This window comes from Cricetulus griseus, chromosome 8, assembly GCF_003668045.3.
Source record: "Cricetulus griseus strain 17A/GY chromosome 8, alternate assembly CriGri-PICRH-1.0, whole genome shotgun sequence".
In the NCBI taxonomy this organism is placed as follows: domain Eukaryota; kingdom Metazoa; phylum Chordata; class Mammalia; order Rodentia; family Cricetidae; genus Cricetulus; species Cricetulus griseus.
In genome coordinates this window covers 87,378,997-87,399,557 of record NC_048601.1, presented here as the reverse complement: position 1 = coordinate 87,399,557, position 20,561 = coordinate 87,378,997, and the positions used below count along the sequence as shown (strand labels likewise).

The window sequence follows — 20,561 nt, the reverse complement described above, 5'->3', positions numbered from 1 at the left end:
CCTTCTTTCTCTTGTAGTCCTTAAAGTTCATCAACTAGGCTTGTCGGTCCTCTCTATTCCATCAAATGCGTCTGGAACATAGTGTCTTCTTCCATGACTGTTTCCTTGCCCTACTCCAGGTCGCCATCACACTATCTGCAGCCTGGGTTACTGCAAGCAGCCTCCACACTGGCCTTCTTCTTTGGTCCTTGGTCCCAGCCACTTGATTTTCTAGACAGTGGGACAGCTAAAACACAGCCAGACCATGCCAGTCCTCTGATTAAATCTTTCTGTGCCTCTACAATGGGATAAAAGCAGTGGACTTTATTTGAGGCATAAAGGCTAATGTGGTCCACTCCTTTCACCAGCTTCACCCATGCTACCTTCTCGCTCAAACCTTCTCAGCCCCACTGGTGACCTAAATGCTCCCTGTGTGTACCAGGGCCTTTGTGCTCATATCTTTTGCACTTGGGATGCTTTCCCCCAAGCATCCAAATGGTTCAGTCCCTCATTTCTTTAAGTGAGGCTACCTGAACAATGTCTTTTATGGCCACTTACCAATTTTCTTAATAGTCCCGTTTTCTTGTTTTATATCCTTTATTTTTCCTCTTAACCCTTATTCTTCCTCAACTAACTTTACCTATTCATCTCCTGTTCACCACTGTGCTTGCTCCCATCCTTGAAGATGCCTGAACATTGATGTAGGCATTTACTTCGCTTATTTTTGTTCATACTGCCCAAGGTTATTAGTGTTCAATAAATATCTGTGAAATTAATGAATCCATGTGTGGTTGGAAAAGGGCAATGCATAGGTATTCACAGTAGACTAGAGACCTTATACAAGTATCTGTGGGTCCACAGACCTTCTACGGCATTCCCAGGGCTCTTCCTCAGCTTGAAATGCCTGGCTGCTCTAACTTGATCACCACAATCACAGGCTGGAAACACCTCTGTTCTCACTTCAAGCTAAGACACAGGACTTGGAGAGGTTAAGTGGTAAGAGTCAGAATCACACATGGTCTGACCTACTCCAAAAGTTTAAACTCCTTTCAAGCTGATAAAAGCAGCTAATTCACATAACTTATTTGAGATCTTGTTTGCACAGCCCTCTTGTGCAACAGCAGTTACTTAGGCAAAGTAGTGAATCAAAACACTTCCAGCATTCATTCTTAGGAATCTGTTTTAGTTTCCTTATGGCAACAAAAAGATGGGCTTGTGTGCCTGAAGTTTGGTGTGCTGCAAAACTGTGTGATACGATTTTGTTAGTGGAAATAAGTGAAGATTTATCAAAACTGTCTGTAAGATAACACATTTTCCTGAATAATCACTTTGCCAGTAAATAGGTCACCCAACCTCCAGTCAACAGGGGCTTCTGGGACAAGCCATCTGTCAAGGTCACTGTGCTAGATACTCAGGGAGATTCGAAGATGAATAAAGCACAAAAACTGTCCTTAGAAAGATCACACTTACTTCTAAAGAACATTATTGAAATCATGCCCCCACCCACCAGAGCAAATATATAATTCATGAATTATATTCCCATGATGTGAACAATGACCATGGCAAAACAGTCCCACACAAGCATGCTTGACACATGCATGGCTGATCTCACATTACCTCTAATTATTTTTCTTCATAGAAATTGGTACAAATGCTAAAAAAAAAATGTACATACTGAGTGATAGTATCTCTTGAGTTGTCTTTTTGTTACATTTGGCAAATGAAAGGTACTCTTTCTGAGATGGAAGGCCATGTCCTTTACATGGGGCAGGAGTGGTAAATTTAGCCTAAAACACCCAGTGTGTGGAACCTTCCTAAGAGTCATTGCACGTGGGACATAGCTAGGTAAGAAATTAAAAAGGACCCTCTATTTTAATACCCATTCAAGATTTTGAGCTTCATCTTTGAACAGAACTATTTTACTTGCCCCTAATATGAGTCCATGTAAAACAAACCTCATTTTCTTATATTTTGCAGCAAGGAAATGAGCTCTGTGCCTGTTAATGGCATACATAGCTGGAGCTCTCCCCAGGAATGGTTGCTTCCTCAGCTCTCATCTTTTCTAGCAAATCACATTTCAGTCAGTGGTCAGTGAATGTCCTGTGGCTCTCGGGTCCCATGCTGGGACCTGTTTTTATCTACCCCATATTCACTAAGCAGACCACTCATGACAAATAGGACAATGAGATGGATATTTCTATAATCACTTCTAAAGCCACCATATTCCTCAATGTTCATCCCACATCTGCCATCCAGGCAGTGAGTATGTTTATCTCATTTTTTGTTTCTAATGACTGTCACACACTTCCTTGCTTTGTGCCAGTGTGACAAATCCTTCATTGTCTTGTTCATTAATCATTCCTTTGGCTGAGTGAGTCGGGCTACCACACAGTAGACAATTGCAGGATTATTTTATGGGGAATCAACTCATTATAGTAAGAGTTCCATTATTTTTATATTCCCTGTTGAGATATATTTCTTTGTGTCTGCAATAGCAGACTTCTTATTCTAGAATCAATTATTTCTCAGTTTAACAAACACTTTGGAAGACAACAGGTTGTCAAGTATATTTTGTTTTACCTCCCACCACCTCTGTATATATCTTACATAAATTAAAACTTCATATGTGGGAGGAGTGTCTGCCCTTGGGTTAGAATCAGACTACGGTTGTTTATGTTATTACTTTGGACATGAACATAAGAACACTTGCTCCTTTGGCTCTGAGTTATTCCCTTAATAGTGACAGTAACGACCTTGACAGAACTCCAGTCCTGAGTCTTCTCTGACCTCCCAATGACCTCCCCAGTGTGGCCAGCAGCAGGCCTACAAAGCCCCTGAAGTCTGGAAATTGATACTAACCGTCCACCCCCAGATCCAATACTGGTTTTATAAAAGCTCAGAGCAACATCAAAGCCATTCTAAAATCGAAAGTGCTGGTGGGAACAGAGACATTATGCTAGCATTTGGCAGTGACCTTTGACCTCTGAACAAGGAACTCAGCCAGATAAGCATATATGTCTCACACCACAGCTCAAGCAAATCAGCACATCTGGATCCCAGTCTTGTCTTGGTATTCCTCTCTGATATTTAAAGGCACTGCAAGCTGCCAATTCTAGCACTGCTTGTGCTGAGCTCACTTCCCCCATGGTGACTGTAATCACACTCACCTCCAGCAAGAAGGACCCGGACATCAGGCTGTGTTTGTTTGTACTTGCTTTATTTGCTGGAGCTCAAAGAAGCAATAAAGCTCTAATTCGTCTCCTACATCAGAAGCATGGATGAATTCAGTTCTCAGTCTTTTATATTGCCCATGAGAGAAGGGTCCTAAGATCATAGCTGAATGCAGTTTTGATTCTTGGTCTGCCATTCCTGGGAATACTTACACGGTGTTGGGACCAGCTTCATAGAAACCCCGTGAAGAACTCACTGTACTTGTGAAAACAGTCTACAGAGGATGTAGTGCTCTTGCTCAGTTATCCAGATGTGTAAGCGGACAATGAGATTCAACTTAATTGTGTATTCCATCTGAATCTCTCCCTTCTTACGTCTGTCAACGGCATCCATAGCTGACTTGCCATATCCCTACCACCCGAGTACTTTTAACAGAAAGAGAAAGATTCCATAGCTAAAATCAAGCTTCTGTTAGCTCCTTCAAAGTGGGGGGGGAAGGGGCAGACAATAACACTACACCGGAAACAACACTCCTTTATATAAATGCTACATGTACCCATGGGTTCTAGTGTTTAAGCCACATTCACCCACATTTGTGAAGGTTAGTTTTATTTTTTAAAAAAATCAGTGCAGTTATATTCACTCGCTGCCTTGCTTCTAGGCATACATTTTTGGATAAAACATTCATAGCTTTATCAGTGATGGTAAGTAGTGGCTTTTCAAAGAAGGACAAAAGCCTGGACACAGTTCCTTCATTCAGAGTTGGGCAGAGTCCTCATTTCTACCCAGCAGAAATGACCATGGAATTTGCAACCTCAGCGGTAGTGAACTGAATGCCCTCAGGGTCATCCTGAGTACTCTGTCCTGCTCTATCTACTTTTATTCCCCCAGTCACTCAGCGGACCAAGATGCCTCTGTGAAGAATTCATGGCTGAGCTGAAGGAACTGTGTCTCCAGAAGGGAGCAATGTTAGCTGCCTCTCTAGAAAGAGTTGTACGAATGCCCGGGGGCAAAGCTCTTCACAGACACACACACACACACACACACACACACACACACACACACACACACACACACACATACAGGCAGCCACCTTCACTTAGGGAGGAGACTGAAAGAACAGGAAAGCTTCAATGCCATGAACAGAGTTCTACATACACACTGAAAACACAGAGAAAGCCACAAGAGTGGCAAATAAATAAGTAAATAAATAGCTAAGTCTAACGCAATAACCCAATCAAGATGAGGCCAATGAAACCCTGGCTTCATCTAACCTTGGAGTAGGTGTGATCTTACTTTAGCTCAATGTGGTGGTTTGAAAGAAAATGGCCCCAAAAGGAGTGGCACTATTAGGTATGGCCTTGTTGAAGTGAGTATGGACTTTTTTGAGGAAGTATGTCACTGTGAAGGTGAGCTTTGAGGTCTCATATATGCGCAAGCCACATACAGTATCTCAGACCACTTCCTGTTGCTCCAGCTCCAGCTCTGCCTGCATGCTGCCTTGCTTCCCACCATGATGATAATGGACTAAAACTCTGAACTGTAAGTGAGTCACCACAATTAAATATTTCCCCTTATAAGAGTTGTGTGGTGTCCAAGATCCAGCAATTCCACTCTTAGGCATATACAATGTGCAAAAGAAGTACATACATACAATAAGGACATCTGTTCAAAGATGTTCATAGCAGCACTATTTGTAATAGCCAGAAACTGGAAGCAGCCTAGATGCCCCTCAACCTAAGAATGGATAGAGAAAATGTGGTACATTTACACAATGGAGTACTACTCAGCGGAAAAAAACAATGGAATCATGGAATTTGCAGGCAAATAGATGGAACTAGAAGAAACCATTCTGAGCAAGGTAACCCAATCACAAAAAGACAAACATGTTATGTACTCACTCATGTGGATTTTAGACATAGAATAAAGGATTACCAGCCTACAATCCACACTGCCAGAGAAGCTAGTAAACAAGGAGGACCCTAAGAGAGACATACATGGTCCCCTGGGGAAGAGGAAAGGGTTAAGATCCCCTGAGCAAATTGAGAGCATGGGAAGAGGGGGGAGGGAGCTACGAGAATGAGAAGGGAAGAAGAGGAAGGATGCAGAGGTCATGAGGGAGCAGAAAGGCTGAGTCAGGGGAAGAATAGAAGAAAGGGTGTGAGATAGGTAGGGTTTTAGTTGGGGGGTGGTAGGGGAGGATGGGAGGGGGAAGGGAACTGGGATTGTCACATAAAACAATCTTGTTTCTAATTCAAATTTTAAAAAATGATTTAAAGTAAGAAAACAGAGTTGTGTGGTGTCTCTTCACAGCAATAGAAACCCTAACTAAGGCACTCAGCACCATTATTTTCTCTGCAGAGAAAAGTGTGACCTCCAATGGTCAGTTTGGCAAAAGAGCAAGTAACACCAGCACTTCAGTGCTGTGGGAATCTCCACAACTTCCTAGACATTTCTAGACCATGCGTCATCTAACTTAGAGACCGCACTGCCGCAATTAAAAGGGGAGTTTTAACAAGAGCATGATACTATCAGCCATTCATTTCTCTTGAATATGAGCTTAAAAAGAAAGCTGCAAGATCTACAGGCATAGACACGGAGCAGGAACATTTTGATCGGTTGCCAACTTCCAGTCACACCAACCCACACAAAGGTTAGTGCTGACTTCCAAATGATAGACAGTTCCATTTTAATACTGAGGGTGTGTCTTTAAAAACATCAAGTGACAGGTACAGGGACATAAGAGGCATCCTCTCTTCATCTTATTCTGACCTCAAAACTAACTGGGAAAGCCCAGCTTGCTGCCAGCTGACTCAAGCAGATGAATAAACTCCTTTGTTTAAGTTGGAGACTCCAGTTAATTTGACTTGTAAATAATGAGTATGGGCAAACCGGGCCACAGACACAAACCAAGGCCTTTGTGCTCTGCAGATAGAACTTAGAAGGTTGAAGCTGCTTAAGTGATTTACAGTAGAATTGTCTGTCCCCGCCCTGGACATCTCTACCCAGGTCCCAGTGTTTGACTAGACTGTACCATAAGATCCAGCAGGACATCTCACTGTAGACAAAGCTTATGACTTCTGTCTATGGACTCTCATTCTTTTCCATGAAACTTGAGAATCAGTAAATATGTACTGATTTGATTTGGATATATTCTCTGAAAGCCAGAGGCCCAACGTGTAAACATTTCCATATGCCCTTGTTCAGTTCCTTGGGTTGCAGCTTAAACCTTGATTTTTATAATATTAAACTCATTAAACAGTCACAAATCCGTTTTCAATTCTAAAGGAAAATATTGGCAAGTACAGATGGATGTAATTGAAAATAGACGTTTGTCATGGACTGAAGAGTTAAACCAGCTTGAATGCTATCTAATAAAATTCAGCAAGTTCCACAGCCGAGAAATAATTGCATTCCAAGGACTTCCAGTCCTTATATCACTTGAAACTTCCACTTGCTCTATAAAACTTTATGATCAAAGCCAAGTCTTTGTGATTAAAACTAAGTCTTGGCCAGAAAGACAGACATCCAAAGAGCTGGAGAGCCTCTTCCCACTTGGAGAGTTATAACCCTAGAGGAGATGCAGGAAATACAAATGGGGGTAGTGTCAGACTCCCTTTCAGGAGAAGAGGGTCAGTTCTGAGGGAGGAGAGAGTTCCTGGAGACAATATGGTTTCCAGAGAGCACCTCCCATGCAAGGCTATATAAACCACAGTAGACACCAGCATTCCAATCTTTTGCCCTGGGGTTTCATCAGCAGGTTTCAGTTTTGGCTTACCTACTTTCTGGCTAGGTGACCTCGGTAAAGCATCCTTAGCCTAAGTCTCAGTCACTTCATCTTTAAGATTGGGATATTTATAAGGATGCTGTTGGGATTAGGCAAAGCAACATATTAAACAGCACTCGGCAAGAAAGGGCTCATGGCTGCCGTGTGTTCCAATGTGAGCAAATGTTCTTATGCAAGATCACTGATAAAACACACAAACATGGTGTTCTTTGACCTATCATCAACCCTCTCCCCCAAGTCAGTGAATCCAAGCCTGGCGGGACAAGGCTGGTGAGAGGCTGACACAGAATGATTGTTGGCCTATCACGAGCATGGCTCTCTCCACTCACGTGTCACGTGTCATCCCATCACTTGCTTGTCAGAGTTTGTGAGTTGCCTATTTATAAACATCTTTCTGTGTGACGGCACTTTCCTTGATTCAAACATAGCTATATTAAGAGAAAAGGACACTGGGTGGAATTTGATCTCATCTTTCCTAATGAGCCATGAGCTGGTCAGTCAGAGTGGAGAAAGAGAAACAGAATGGTGTGGCTGAATGGGGAAGATGAGCAGAGAATAACCCTGAGTGAGAGTGGGAGATGGGAGTGTCACAGGGGACTTGGACAGGAGGTGGGTCAATGACAGGGAGATGGAAAGCAGATGAGGAGAAATACCACTGAAGGATTTATTGTATCTGATAGCAGCCTATCATGAAGCCTATATCATACATTTAGCAAGTGCTTAACACTGCATAAGAAAAAACGAAACAGACATGACTCTCGCGTGCTGGGCTGCCCCCTCAGCCCATCAGACCATAATGACTTCCAGGAGGTTGTCAGACAACATGCTCCCCGTAGGATTTTTCCCGTGCCGATGAAGATAAAGCACAAATTAACTAATGCATAAGTAGATTCAAGGTTCTGCCTGTATTTGGTACTAAATTCGGCTCTGGCTACAAATCTTTTCTGCTCTGGGGAAGAGATGCCCAATTTTAAGCATATGCTTTGCCATATGGGAAGCACCCCCACTTCTAAAATCACCCACAGCTTTGGGTCTTTGTCTGGCCTGGTACCTACAGCCCCATGCTCAAACAATGGGCAGTCCCTCTTCATCCTGTCACCTGCCTGTGTTCCACTCAGGACTGTCTTCTTTAACTTCAAGTCTGTCCTGGGGAAGCTGGGGAGGCTTCTACAGTGCATCGGCGATGCCTCAAGAACAAGAGCTTTCTCACTAATAGTTACTGGCTCGGGGAGACTAACACTTAGAAAGAAAGTTAATCACAGGAATTAAACACAGCTTGTTTCTTTTTGAAGTATATTTTTTTCCTGCCTCAAGGAGGGTGATTTACAGACACATTTGTCTCTCTTTAGAGAAAATTAATTCCAGTTGGTGTTCTGGGCAGAGATGAAGAGAAGAGAGAAGAGGCTTCTCCCTTGTCCTTCACACCTACAGCGGACCTCTCCCTGGTATGCCCTGCCAGTGGGGTGTGAGTGGGTCCTCACACATGTGGATGCACAGAAGACAAATCAACCAAACTTCCAATATCAGCTTCAAGGCTCCTTCATCTTTTAGGTAAAAACAAACGCTTTTTAAAAATGGTTTTGGCTGGGAATGAAGCACAGTGGTAGAGGGCTGGCTTATCATGCTCGAAGTCCTGAATTAGAGCTACACACACACACACACACACACACACACACATACACACACACACACACACACACACACACACACATATACCACACACACATACACACACACACACATCACACACACACACACACACACACATACACACACACACACACACATACACACATACACACACACACACACACACACACACACACACACACACACACTAGCTCCACAGAATAGAACTGGCAATGCTATAGACCTACGACAAGCTTGCACAGCTTCTAAAGCACTTCTGGCCTAGTCTATATGCTGTGAGCCACATGCTTTGGATGCATCGTGTGCTGGGTATTTGCTACAGTCAGTCACTGTTTGAAATATCTAAGGAGGATTATATAATTAAATACTCAAATAGCACAATGTAGTAGGTACCATTATCATTTCCAGACTCTCTTAGACCCATATTGGGTCTCGGGACAGCTGCTGCAGCCCCTTTGAGCAGGTTGCTTTCATTCCTGGGACACAAATGAAACGGGTACTCTATTTCACATAGGTTCAATGAAAAGAGGAAAAAGATTTCTTGAGTTTATCCGTTGATTTTCAAGACTGAATCTACAAAATCAGTGGTAATATTTGTTGTGACTCCCTAAGAAGAAGAACAAATGAGCATTCAGAAAGGGAAGAAGCCAGGCAGTGGTGCCACACGCCTTTATCCCAGCGCTGGAGAGGCAGAGGCAGGTGGATCTCTGTGAATTCCAGGCCAGCCTGGTCTACAGAGTGACTTCCAGGACAGCCAAGGCCACACTGACAAACCCTGTCTTGAAAACAAAAACAAACTAAAAAGAAAGGAAGGAAGGAAGGCAGGAAGGAAGGAAGGAAGGAAGGAAGGAAGGAAGGAAGGAAGGAAGGAAGGAAGGAAGGAAGGAAGGGGAGAACTGTCCCTTAACAGCTTAACATTTTGGGGAAGGGTTGGAGAGAGGCAGGGAGGGTTAGTACTATGTTCAAACTGGAGACATGGGGATGCTGTAAGAGTGAATCTGGGTGACTGCCATGCAACTTTTAACAAGTAAAGCATAAACAGACATGGGAATTGATTTCAGAACCAACCAATATCTGTTTGCAAAGATTGCAAGACTAAAAAATGAAGACGACTTGCCTGGAACCATCCATTTGAGACCCAACTCTCCAATTCTCAACCCAGAATTCCTCTCTCCAGGTCTCCAATTCTCAAGCCAGAACAGAACTCTATTCTCCTTGGTGGTCTTAGAAGACAAACAAAACAGAACACGTGAGAGCGAAGAAGTCGGGCATTGGTACTCTTATTCTTCATTCTAATGAGGTATGTGACTTCTAGAGCAGGCACGTCCATCTTGTAGCCTTAGAGCTGCATGTAGCCAAACAGAATCCCAAACATACTTAACACATGAGGTTTCATGTTTGCTTTGCTTTTTTTTTCTTTTTTTCTGTAACCCAGTTGCTAATTCTCAACTGTGAACTTTGGGAATCACACAGTGTCACAATGCTAGAAGGTTGGGCACGCATGGACAGACCACTGTGCTCTTCCAAAGCTGAGGCCACACGGTGACTGTCTCTCTGCCCCCAGGCCCTTCTTGCTCTCCTGTTCATCTTCCTTTATCACATGGAAGGCACAGGTTTCTTTAAGAGTAGTCATCCTGGCAGCAAAGAATATAATTTTTTTTCTTTTCCCACACACATTTGGAAATGACATGCATAAAACCACAAGGCACAAATAAAATAGACAAGTCAAAATTTTCCTCCAGCATTTGGCAGGTTGGTGAAGCATCACGGTTAACAACATCGCCACATTATTTGTCAGACAAGGAATTACACACTGAGCAGACCAGTCTCCAGCTGGAAGGGGAAAATGTGTGACTTCCGGGGGAACTAGGAAATGACAAGGGTGTCACTTTCTGTTCCTTCTCCAACTTGCCTCTAGAAATGCCCGAAAGAAAAGGGGCATCGGGAAATATTAACTGATAGAGGAAGTAAATGTGATTTGATGCTGAGTATTAAAAACCAAACCAAACTTAGTATAGATTGCTAATCCAGTCTCTCTGATAACTCAGAAAGAGGAGAAGACAGGCTCAAATTCCTGGTCCCATGCTCGCCATTCCCTAGTAATTTAGCCTGTTTTTCTCTTCCAGTCCCTTAATATGAACATCTGTGGACCACTTGCCTGCCATTCTTTCAGCCCTTCCCCTGGCACCATCCATTGAACCTTTTCTGTGAAGATCACTCATTCCAGAGTTAAGCCTTATGGCTTGGAAGATGGTCCTTCCTCCTCTGCAGCATCAGGGTAGGCCTTGGCCACTGTTTTTATTCTATCCCTCTAGCCCAAGTTATTGGTTCTCAAATAGGATGGGACGTAAAGAAACCCTCAGAGATTCAGGAGCATGGATAGACTTGTCTGGTGCATTAGACATGCACCAGGGTGGAACGCACGAGCTGTTTAATATGAAAAACATTTGCCTGGGAATGAACTGAGACGAGAGCAAAGCTCCAGGGACAGCAGCACAGAGTGAGCGACTACATCCTGATGAAAGAAACATGGAAGCCTTTTGCTGGCTACGGTAACGATGGAGCCATTCTAAAGTCATTCAGGGCATAAAATGGGATTTCACATAGAAGGAAAACACAATGCTGCCAGGAACCTTGCTCCTCCGTGTGGGAGAAGGCGCACACAGATATCAGTGGAGGAAAGAAATGGAGCAGCCTGTGGTGGGGATCAGAGTTACAGGACACAGCCAGAGGCACAAGCCATCCTAGCAGCAGCAAGCACACTTGGTTCTCCAGCCTTGGCTTTTCAGTGCCATTCTCCTTTGGGATGAGCCAGAGACCCTAGAAAAATGTGTGACTACATCCAGGAGCAGGGCAAGGGATACACAGGGTGCTTCAGGGGCAAACATTTGTGATAAAGAAGGAAATACTCAAAATAGAGCAAACCTGTCAAAAGACACAAGATCCAGCTTGAAGGGCCTTTCAGAGAGCAGAATCAGAACAAACGTAAAAACAGAAGTAATCAGTTTTAAACAGATCAAAGAGAAATATCAATGTTTGGGTCCACCAAGATATATAAGAACACAGAGAGGAGACAGTGGGGATCAGCTCTATAGGAGAATGTGGGATGATACCTGTACAAAAACAGATGAGAAAATGGCCATTTTATAACCTGCAGGTCCGAATAGACACGGCTCATCGATGGTTCTAAAACTGTAGGGAGACAGGCTTGGGGGAAGAGTGGCTCATGTGGTCACAGACTACTTATGAATTACAAACAGAAGCAGGTGTGTTTAAGTGGTGAAGTCTAGCCAATGCCATCTTAACCTGGCGATCAAGTTCAATATCACCCTTGGGGCAAAGTGCCATGGTGTGGTTTCTGGTGGAATGCCTAGAAAGAACACAGGCTTATCCAGATGGAATCCTCACTGAATCTGAACACTGAGGGGAGAATAAGACAAGTCCCTGGTATGGATTTACTATAGGCACCTGGTCCCCACCATTGCTATGAATGACAATAACAAAAATCAGCAGAAGACTGGAACACAGTAACCTGCTGCACCCACCCCAATAGGTGATCCTTCACTGATCCCCAGATGAAAACATTGTTATAGAGGATATTTGGGGGATAACTGGGAAATTGTGAAGATGGAATGCACACACACTTGTGATTATATTTGCTCTAACTGTCATCATATAGTACAGTCTTTGTAATATTGGAGGTACACAAGAAAATAAGATATCAACTCACCTCCCCAGTGACATAAAAGCCATTCTTCGCATACTCAGGGAACATCTGGAAAAACTGGATCAGTGCGCTGTGGAAGAGAGGACAATGAAATTGAGTGGAGGAATGCGTCAGGGTGGCTGGCTGCCATGCCTCACCAGCTGGGGGGAAGGAGATACCACTGGGCTGTGCACTCCTCTGCTGAGTGGTTTTAGTCCTGAGTGGGTAATGCTGCAAATAGGTAGGCTGATACTGCCATACTAAAGAGTAGGGACACTGAACCTCATCACAGGCACGTTCAAAACCTGTGATTGCCACTTTGGATCATCTAGCTGCTGAGGTGTCCACATACTGTTGGGCAATTTTCATTTAAACCTTATGATGCTGTTAGGCCAGATTTGTGGGGAGAAAATGCAAAGTTCAGCTTCTCATCAACCAGCCATTGTGGGGGATCTAGACTATTCCTCAAAAGAGCTCCCAGAATGCTGCCTCTTTAATTAGAACACCAAAGCTCTTAAAACAGAAGAGAGAAAAGGAGAGATGGAGGAAAAAAACCCGTGGCCACTGGAGTGACCTATGCTCAAACAGCTTGAAATGGGCTGCTGGGGGTGTTTCACAGTAAGGAAGAAAAGACCAGCTGACTTTTAAATGTCTTTACCAAAGTCTTTCCAAATAGGAGATAAAAAAAAAAAAAAACAAAAAAAACCATGAAACTCAGGCACTCTAGGAATGTCTTGACCTGGACTGCAAGGCCTGAGAAGCCAGGCAGGTCCCAGCTTCCTGCTGAGGGACTAAAAGCCATGAACCTTCCAGGGAAGATGAAAGGCAAGGGAGCTCTGAAAAGCAAGGAGTGGGAGAGAGTTCAAGGGTTACAGAGAGAAAAGCTCAGTCATTATGACCACCATGATCTCTGCTAGACTTCATTTTCAAAGGCTCCATAAAAATCCACTGCCATGGTGTTTTGGTGCATTCTCTACTTGTTATTTATAGTGGCTTTGGGGAGCTAAGTTTGGGAGGCTGCATTTTGATAGTTTCCACGTTAGGGCTGGCAGTAAGCTGCCTTTAGAACAGGGTAAAAATAGGAGTGCATTCTCCACCCTCCCCTCAAGAACCTTGGGGCTAAAAACCACTTCCCTTCCTCCCTTCCTGCTGTCTGGAATGGCACCAGCTTATTTACTATAGTAAATTTCAAGTCTCCTGCTTTAACTTACAGGTTACTGCCTCGACATGTGATGGAGCGTTATTATGGTTGATAGGTTTAACAAATAAAAACTCAAGGTATCCAATTAAAATTAAAGTTCAGATAAATCATAAATAATGCTTTGGTCCAAATATTCTCTAGAATATACTGTGTGTGTGTGTGTGTGTGTGTGTGTGTGTGTGTGTGTGTGCATATGCATGCACGTATGAGTCAGATGTCTGTGCTGGCTCTGTTTTTCAATACTCTTCACCTTTGAAAGATACTTATATATAAAGAAATAGTCAATGTATATCTGATTTTCCCATTTAACTGGACATTTTGTGCTGTATTCGGCAGCCTAAATTGAAAGAGATAACCTCCTAAGTTACTTCTGGCTGGGAAGCACCAGCACAGTAGCTGAGGTTTCTAAAGCGAGAGCTTGCTCAAAGAGGCTATTGCTGGTTTCATCTCACAGTTCAGGTCTTTCCACAGACTGCCTGTTTTTTCAGTCTGTGGTAAGCAGTTCTTACACAGCAGTGAATTATGAAAATGGTAAATTCAGTCCCCAGAGCCACACACACTCCTTGCTCTTTTAACTGTACTTGAGGCAAGCACTATTCTGATGATATGGTGAGGCTCTGCTTGAAATGAAACCAGGACTTGTGTGCATTTCAAAGGTTAGCATAATGTTGGCATGTATGATGTACAAACCCGTGCAGCGTTTATTTAGGAATGAATGTTACCTGGCACAGAAATCTTGCATCATCACTATTAGACATCCCTGGTGGAACTGTGCCAAGGACTTCCCTGACAAACAGTGAAAGGCTATTTGCTCACAGAACAATACATTATTGAAAGGAGTGGCTTGGGAGCTATTACTCCTCAGACGACTTTTTGAGAAGGTCCTCTGGTGTACGTAGGACAGAGAAGGTGATGGAAGCGTGGTGTGCAACAGAGCCAGTGGCTGCAAGAGAATCTGATCAGTTCTGGTTGAATGGAAGTAATACGAACTCAAGAGACATTCAGGGGGCTTGAGGCTCAGAGCAGGAACTCCTCACTGTAACGATTTGAATCTGAAAGGTTTGCCAGATCTCCAGTTTTGACGGCTTAGCTCCAAGGCACAGGGGTGGGGCTTTGGGGAGGTGACTGGCTCACAAAGGTTCCCACTTTAGTAATAAATTAATTCACAAGTGGATTTACTACCTAATAGGCTATTGGGAGATAGAAACTTCAGGAGGTTGGGACTTATGGGAAGACATATGTCACCAATATGCCTGTTTGACAGGGTATAATTTGCCTTGGCCTCCTCCTCTTCCTCATTTTTACCTCCAGGCTGTCATGAGGTGAGAGCATGTTTGTGCCACCTCCATTCAGCTCCAAGAAGGTAATTTCAGAAGCTCTACCAGGCCATGAGCTCTAGGATGGCAGGGGCTGTGTGATGCCAGCTTCTCATGTCACTCTAGGAATACATCCAGTGATCAAGGGAGACTGGACAGCAAGCAGCACCAGGCAAAAAATTCTACATCAGAGTGAGGAAACTAGCTACACTTCATTCACATTTTTCTGAGTCAAGAGCTGCCCTGGCTCAGCAGCAAACATTCACAGTGTGTGTATGAACATGAGTGAAAAACTTTCTCTCGGAACACAAAGAAAGTAAGCAGAAACACAAATGCTAAATGGCTCTTTAAGAGGCCATTCCTTCCGGGCCAGGCACTGTTCACAAAAAAATAGAACTCCATCTTCAGGGCTAGGAAGTGATTGTGGGGGGAGAAGAAAGATCTGCTCTTTAACTCACCCACCCCCACCCCCGGTAGCCCATTTACTAGTTCCAAAGCAACCTTCTTATTGCAAACGCCCATCTGGCAAGCTGGAGAGAAGAATGCAGTCACAAAAGGAAACGAATAGTGTAAACTGTAAGGGAAACAGCTGAAATCAGTTTTCTGCACTGCTCTTGATTAGCTATTTTCCAGTTCTAAGAGCCTGAAGCAAAGGGACCTGAAACAGCTATAAACAACGACTGCTTTGAAATATGTCCCCTCTTCATGTCATGCAAGAGGAGACGGACCACATGTCAGCAGTAAACATCCACACAGAGGGTCAACTGCTAGCTGGAAGCGTCCTTGCTTCCGGCTTAGGGCCCGGGTGATTTGCAAAGCTCTGGCTTGCAAAGGGTGACCACATTTCTTTACTAGAGAGCCTCCAGCCTCGGAGCCCTTTGCTAGTTAAACAATGGAGTCAAAAGATCCTAGTAGTAAGGGATCCGGGTAGGTGTCTGACCTGAAGGAGAACACAGTGTCAAGTGGAGATGGGAGGCGCTTGAGTCAGCTTCTGAGGACGGGCACCACAGTCATGCCTATGCAGGGAGAAAGACAGTGGAGGTGGAGGCCAAAAGAGGTCCCTCTTGGAGGATCAGCTAGTATGGCCCCAGGAGCCACTGTGCCCGGGCTCAAAGGTATAAGCACCTAGGTATCCCTGCTGGAAACGGAACGCAAATGTTAAAAATCTTCAGGGATTGTATGTGGGAAATTAGAGAGCAGTCATATTTTTTTCTGGGTCAGTGGAGGGAAAGAAGGAGATCTCCTTGGCAGAAAATAAATAAAGACCAGGAAGCCAGCGAAAGCTGGGTCCCTAGGCTCCCTGTCCGATCTGCACAGGAAAAGAGGAGACACTTCTTTCCAGATCAGATACACTCTCCCCTTGGAGTCCTGCTCCTCGGTGCAGGGTTTGCTCACTGGGTAACTAGCAGAGTGAGTGAGCAAGTGAGACTGGCCATTAGGAGTCTTCTAGTAGATTCTCATGAAGCACGAAGGGTGCTCAGCAGCTCTGAGAGAATTCAGGCTTCTTCTCTACCAACAATTTATAGCCTGGAAAAATTTGACCAACTTAGAAAGGTCAACTTAGTTTTTTTTTTTTAATGTACTAAAAATAGATGTAAAGAATGCAAGAAAATGAAAGGAAAATTTATGTGTATATACTTTAACCAAGATCACAACTTTATATCCCGTCCCCCCACTTTTTTTTTTTTTTAAGTGAAAGACAAATTTTGTAAGATGAAGGGGAAGGACAAAGACCATTTCAGTCTGGAAAAGTAATGACAAAGCTACAGAGTAAAGTATACATCTATATACTTTATAGATGAGCCACAGAAGGTGCCATTGTGGGGAAAGAAGACAAATGCTGCCTGGAAAAAGCGTTATCTCTTGGCGAGCACAAAGTTAAATAGGATTTTAGAGATAACTGAAAACTTGTAAGCCACCTGGGTGAAAGGCTTGAGAAGGAATCTTTGGTTGAAAATGTGTATTGTACCTCTACTGTTTCTTGTAGGACATTGTTGTAAAGCTTACATTCATGATTTAGCTCTGTTTACTCTGTCTTTTCCTCGGTATAAACAATAGACAATGACAAGGAGGGAAAGACCAGAAGAAACTGTGTTATGTGTGCACACTAATGTAGAAATGCTCTGCAAAGGCTTAGAAGTTGGGCAATAAGGACCAATCAGAAGCCACTCTACCACCAGATTTCTTATTGCCATAGATGGATGCCATACCTGTACAAGTCTTGAGCTACATCGTCCTCACTGACGGCATATCCCTCGAGACTGTCAGTGAAGCTGAAGCCTGTGCCCACCTGAGGAGGAAAGAAATGAAGATAAGCGTGAAGATACGTGTTCCCTGGAGACTTTCAACTAGACCCCACATTGGGAGTGGCCCCACTCATTCTAAATCCACACCTCTGACTTCAGATCTCTGCCATCATCCTGTGTATCACTGAGGCATTCTGCTTCCCTTGGAAAGGGAAGTACAGCAGGTTAGGCTGTTTGTATCTAGAAGTCTACATGGCAGATGGAAAATCCATTATTAAGCAACAACTCATGAGACAGGGAACCCACACCATCAGTGAAAGTCTACCCACCCCCTTTCCCAGTGGTCCCATTCAATGCTGTTTGAGATGGGAGGGGTCCTACAATGTAGGCTTGGCTAGCCTAGAGCTCATGATGTAGCTCAGGTTAGTCTTGAGCTCGCTATTCTACAGCCCCAGCCTCCAAATTTTCCACCATGCCTGGCTGCTTGTTTTGTAAATTAAATTCTAATCTAAAAAGGAAAAAAATCTATATTTTAGAAAACATACAGTATATGTTGCTCAATTCTAGTGACAACTTAAGCACTTGTTCTTGTAAGCCCATCATAGTGAGGACTCACACAAACCTAGAAGGAATAGTTATTCTACTGTTATTCTACATGTTATTCTACTTGGTACAGCAAGAATCTTCAGGACATGGCAGGTATCTGTATATCTAAACATGTGTAACGATTGAAAAGGCAAAGGAAAACACTGTTAACAGGAACATCTCAGCTCCTTGAGAGCCTTACAGAAACATCATTGTGTACATGGCCTGCTGTTGACCAAACGGCCATCATGCAGCTATCCTGTGAGTAATAAAAAAAAAAGACATATGCCAACACGGATGCTTCTGGAGTCCTGTGGTACTCACTGGATTGTCAATGTAAAGCATGGAAAAGGTAGTGGTCCAAGGGAAGTCTCTAGCAGTAACTGTCAAAACAGAAGAAACAGCAGAGTTTGTAACAAAATATCCCAGGTGTTCTGGACCCCAGCATACCCTGCTGTCCTCTCACCATGCCAGGCTTCCCCTATGTCACTGTGCCACATTCTGGAAGACTAGTGCCCGTCACCTTCACCCCTTTTCTTCTCTTCTGTACTTTTGCCCAACATAGCAATATCTATAGCTAAGAAAGCAACTGTAACAACACAACCCATGAAGAACTACCATGAAAACGCCTGTCTGTACTATCCTCTACCCTACACCCAGACTCTTGGATCCTCTTCCTCCCCGCCCCCCAAAGCTGAAGAGAACAACAACCCCACCAAAGTTGGCACAAAAACTTTTGCTGCCCCAGAGAAGGCGAACTATCTTCCCAGTGAGACAGAGACAGAGTCTGACCTGAGACACAGCCACGGGTTCTTTCTCTAGCCCTTCCTCTACCTTAGCATCACCCACAGCATCTTGCTTTCAAGGCATTGCCTCATTTAAGTGATGGGCCCATAAAGCCTTCTATCCCTTAAATTCCCAGGGATAATGAGGGATATAATTCTACCATTAGGCCCGTGCAAGAGGACTCACCCAAACAGTAATAAATACCAACTGTTTTTGTAAGCCAGGAATGCTTGAGTCAGCAGCTGGCTTGAAGAAAACAGCTTAGACCCTTTCACCCACATTTGTCGGAGAAAGTAAACCAGTCAGGACACTCACCCTGGGACTCCTCCTTCTGGACCGATGTTGCCACAACGTTATGTTTCTATAGTCTGGAACTATTAAGCTACTCGTGGTGGTTCTTGTGTTTATTCTCAATTAGTCTTAGAGTGGATGGAAGAAGGAAGATGGGACATGGTCTGGAAAAAGGCCCATGGGAAAAGCAGTCGAGGCATCACTTACCAGTCATGTTACTTGTGATAACGTAAGGCCCATGTTCTACAAAGAGTCCAAACATGGATGAACCTCCAGGACCACCCTGAAGCCAGAGGACTACTGGGGCAGTCTCGGGCTGTATCTGGAGGGAACAGAGAAGCCAGTGAGCAGAAGTGCACCAAGGTTTCCAAGTACACCCAAGTGCACGAAGCCTCTGTCTCCCCCATCCTTGACAACTTTCTAGAATGCCCCTGGACCCAAGGGCCCCACCCTACTATAAATAAAGTTTGGTCACCTTTTCCTATTTGGGATTTACAGGTGCCCCCAAAGCTGGTGTCCTTCTGTGCAGCTAATAGCATCTTGCCATCTGCCTGGTCTATCCTCCAAGCATAGTAAGGGAATCAAATAACTTCTGTCCCTTCCTAGTTGTCTTAGTCCCTCATTCAAGTCCAGTCATTGCCAAAGTCCAGGTGACTGGACTCCTCCTCAGGACACTGTGAAGGAGGCTGTAGTGAGGGGCCAGACTAACTTATGAGGGCATCACTGGGAGCTGAAATCAAGAATCTGGAGGAGGATACATGAAGACACGGCTTTCCTGTCATCTAAGGTCTGGCATAGGTTCCCTCACCTGTTCTAGACCTTCTCTGAGAGTGTTCTTGGGAACAGCCATTGGCTATAGAATAGCCTTGACATGAGGGACCACCTCCAGACCCACTCTCAACTCTCAGGACTAAAGTGACATAGCTAATGCCCTTGGAGCATTCAGAAACAATAAATGTGATTGGTTGTTATAACTGTGGAGAGAGTGTATAAAGTGCTGAAGTCCACAGTCAGGGGGGCTTCTGGTCTGCAGGCCTATAGCCAGGGCTAGCCATAGGTCAGTGACAAATACCTGCACTAAACTCTCCAGACACAAGCCTGGGCTTCGCTTGTTCCCAGCTGGGTGACTTTAGGTACGATGCCTAAGCAATGTGGGCTTTACTTTCCACACCTGTGAAATGAGCATTGGCGCCATTATCAGCAACATGCAATTGACAGGAGACTGAATCATGTTCCATAAAACCTGGTGAGCGTCTGTGATATGTGTTCTGCAAATGCTATCTACTGCTGTAAAGAAAGGATGAACACCAAGGTTCAGCAGTGAACCGCACTCAATGCTTCTACAAACAGAACAATAGGAGAGTGCCCTGCTCGGCTTTCTCTTTGATCCTTTGACCCCTATCAAACCTGGATCTATTTTTCACTCTCTTATTTTCCTGCCTCAAATATTGACAAGGCACACACACACACACAAAAAAAAATCTGGTAGGGGTGCAGGGGCTTCTCTGTCAAGTCACAGCAGAAAACCCCAAACTGAAAGCAGTGTGTCAGAGCTGCTGTGAGAGAGGCCTGGAACCAGGAAGCTGTGACTTTACTTGATGACAGCTGTGGTGACCTGGCTCTCTGCTTCCACCTGCCTTAGCTTCCTCAGCTGCCCTATGGTGGCAGTGGCGATGGTGGTACAAGGGTCCCTGAGTGGTCTGCTGAAAAACTATGTTATACACCCTGTCCATCCTCCTTGGAGTCACTCACTGTGTGCTTTGCTTAGACTTGTGAGTTACCTCCTCTCAGAGCCTCTGTGCTCACCAGGCACCCCCATTCCCCACACTTTTATTCACCCAGT

At 44.2% G+C, this 20,561-nt stretch overlaps 1 protein-coding gene across 2 annotated transcripts in view; it reads right to left on the bottom strand.

Annotated features, from left to right (window-relative positions):
* The window catches only part of Cpvl (carboxypeptidase vitellogenic like), a 115,320-nt gene that overhangs the window by 75,452 nt on the left and 19,307 nt on the right, over positions 1–20,561 (bottom strand). For both annotated transcript variants that reach the window (XM_027429653.2, XM_035448935.1), the window contains exons 3-6: positions 18,926–19,040; positions 17,966–18,024; positions 17,021–17,100; positions 12,318–12,384 (exon numbers count right to left, since the gene is read on the bottom strand). In XM_027429653.2, coding sequence (XP_027285454.1) covers positions 12,318–12,384; positions 17,021–17,100; positions 17,966–18,024; positions 18,926–19,040 — 321 coding nt within the window. The remainder of the gene's footprint in view (positions 1–12,317; positions 12,385–17,020; positions 17,101–17,965; positions 18,025–18,925; positions 19,041–20,561) is intronic.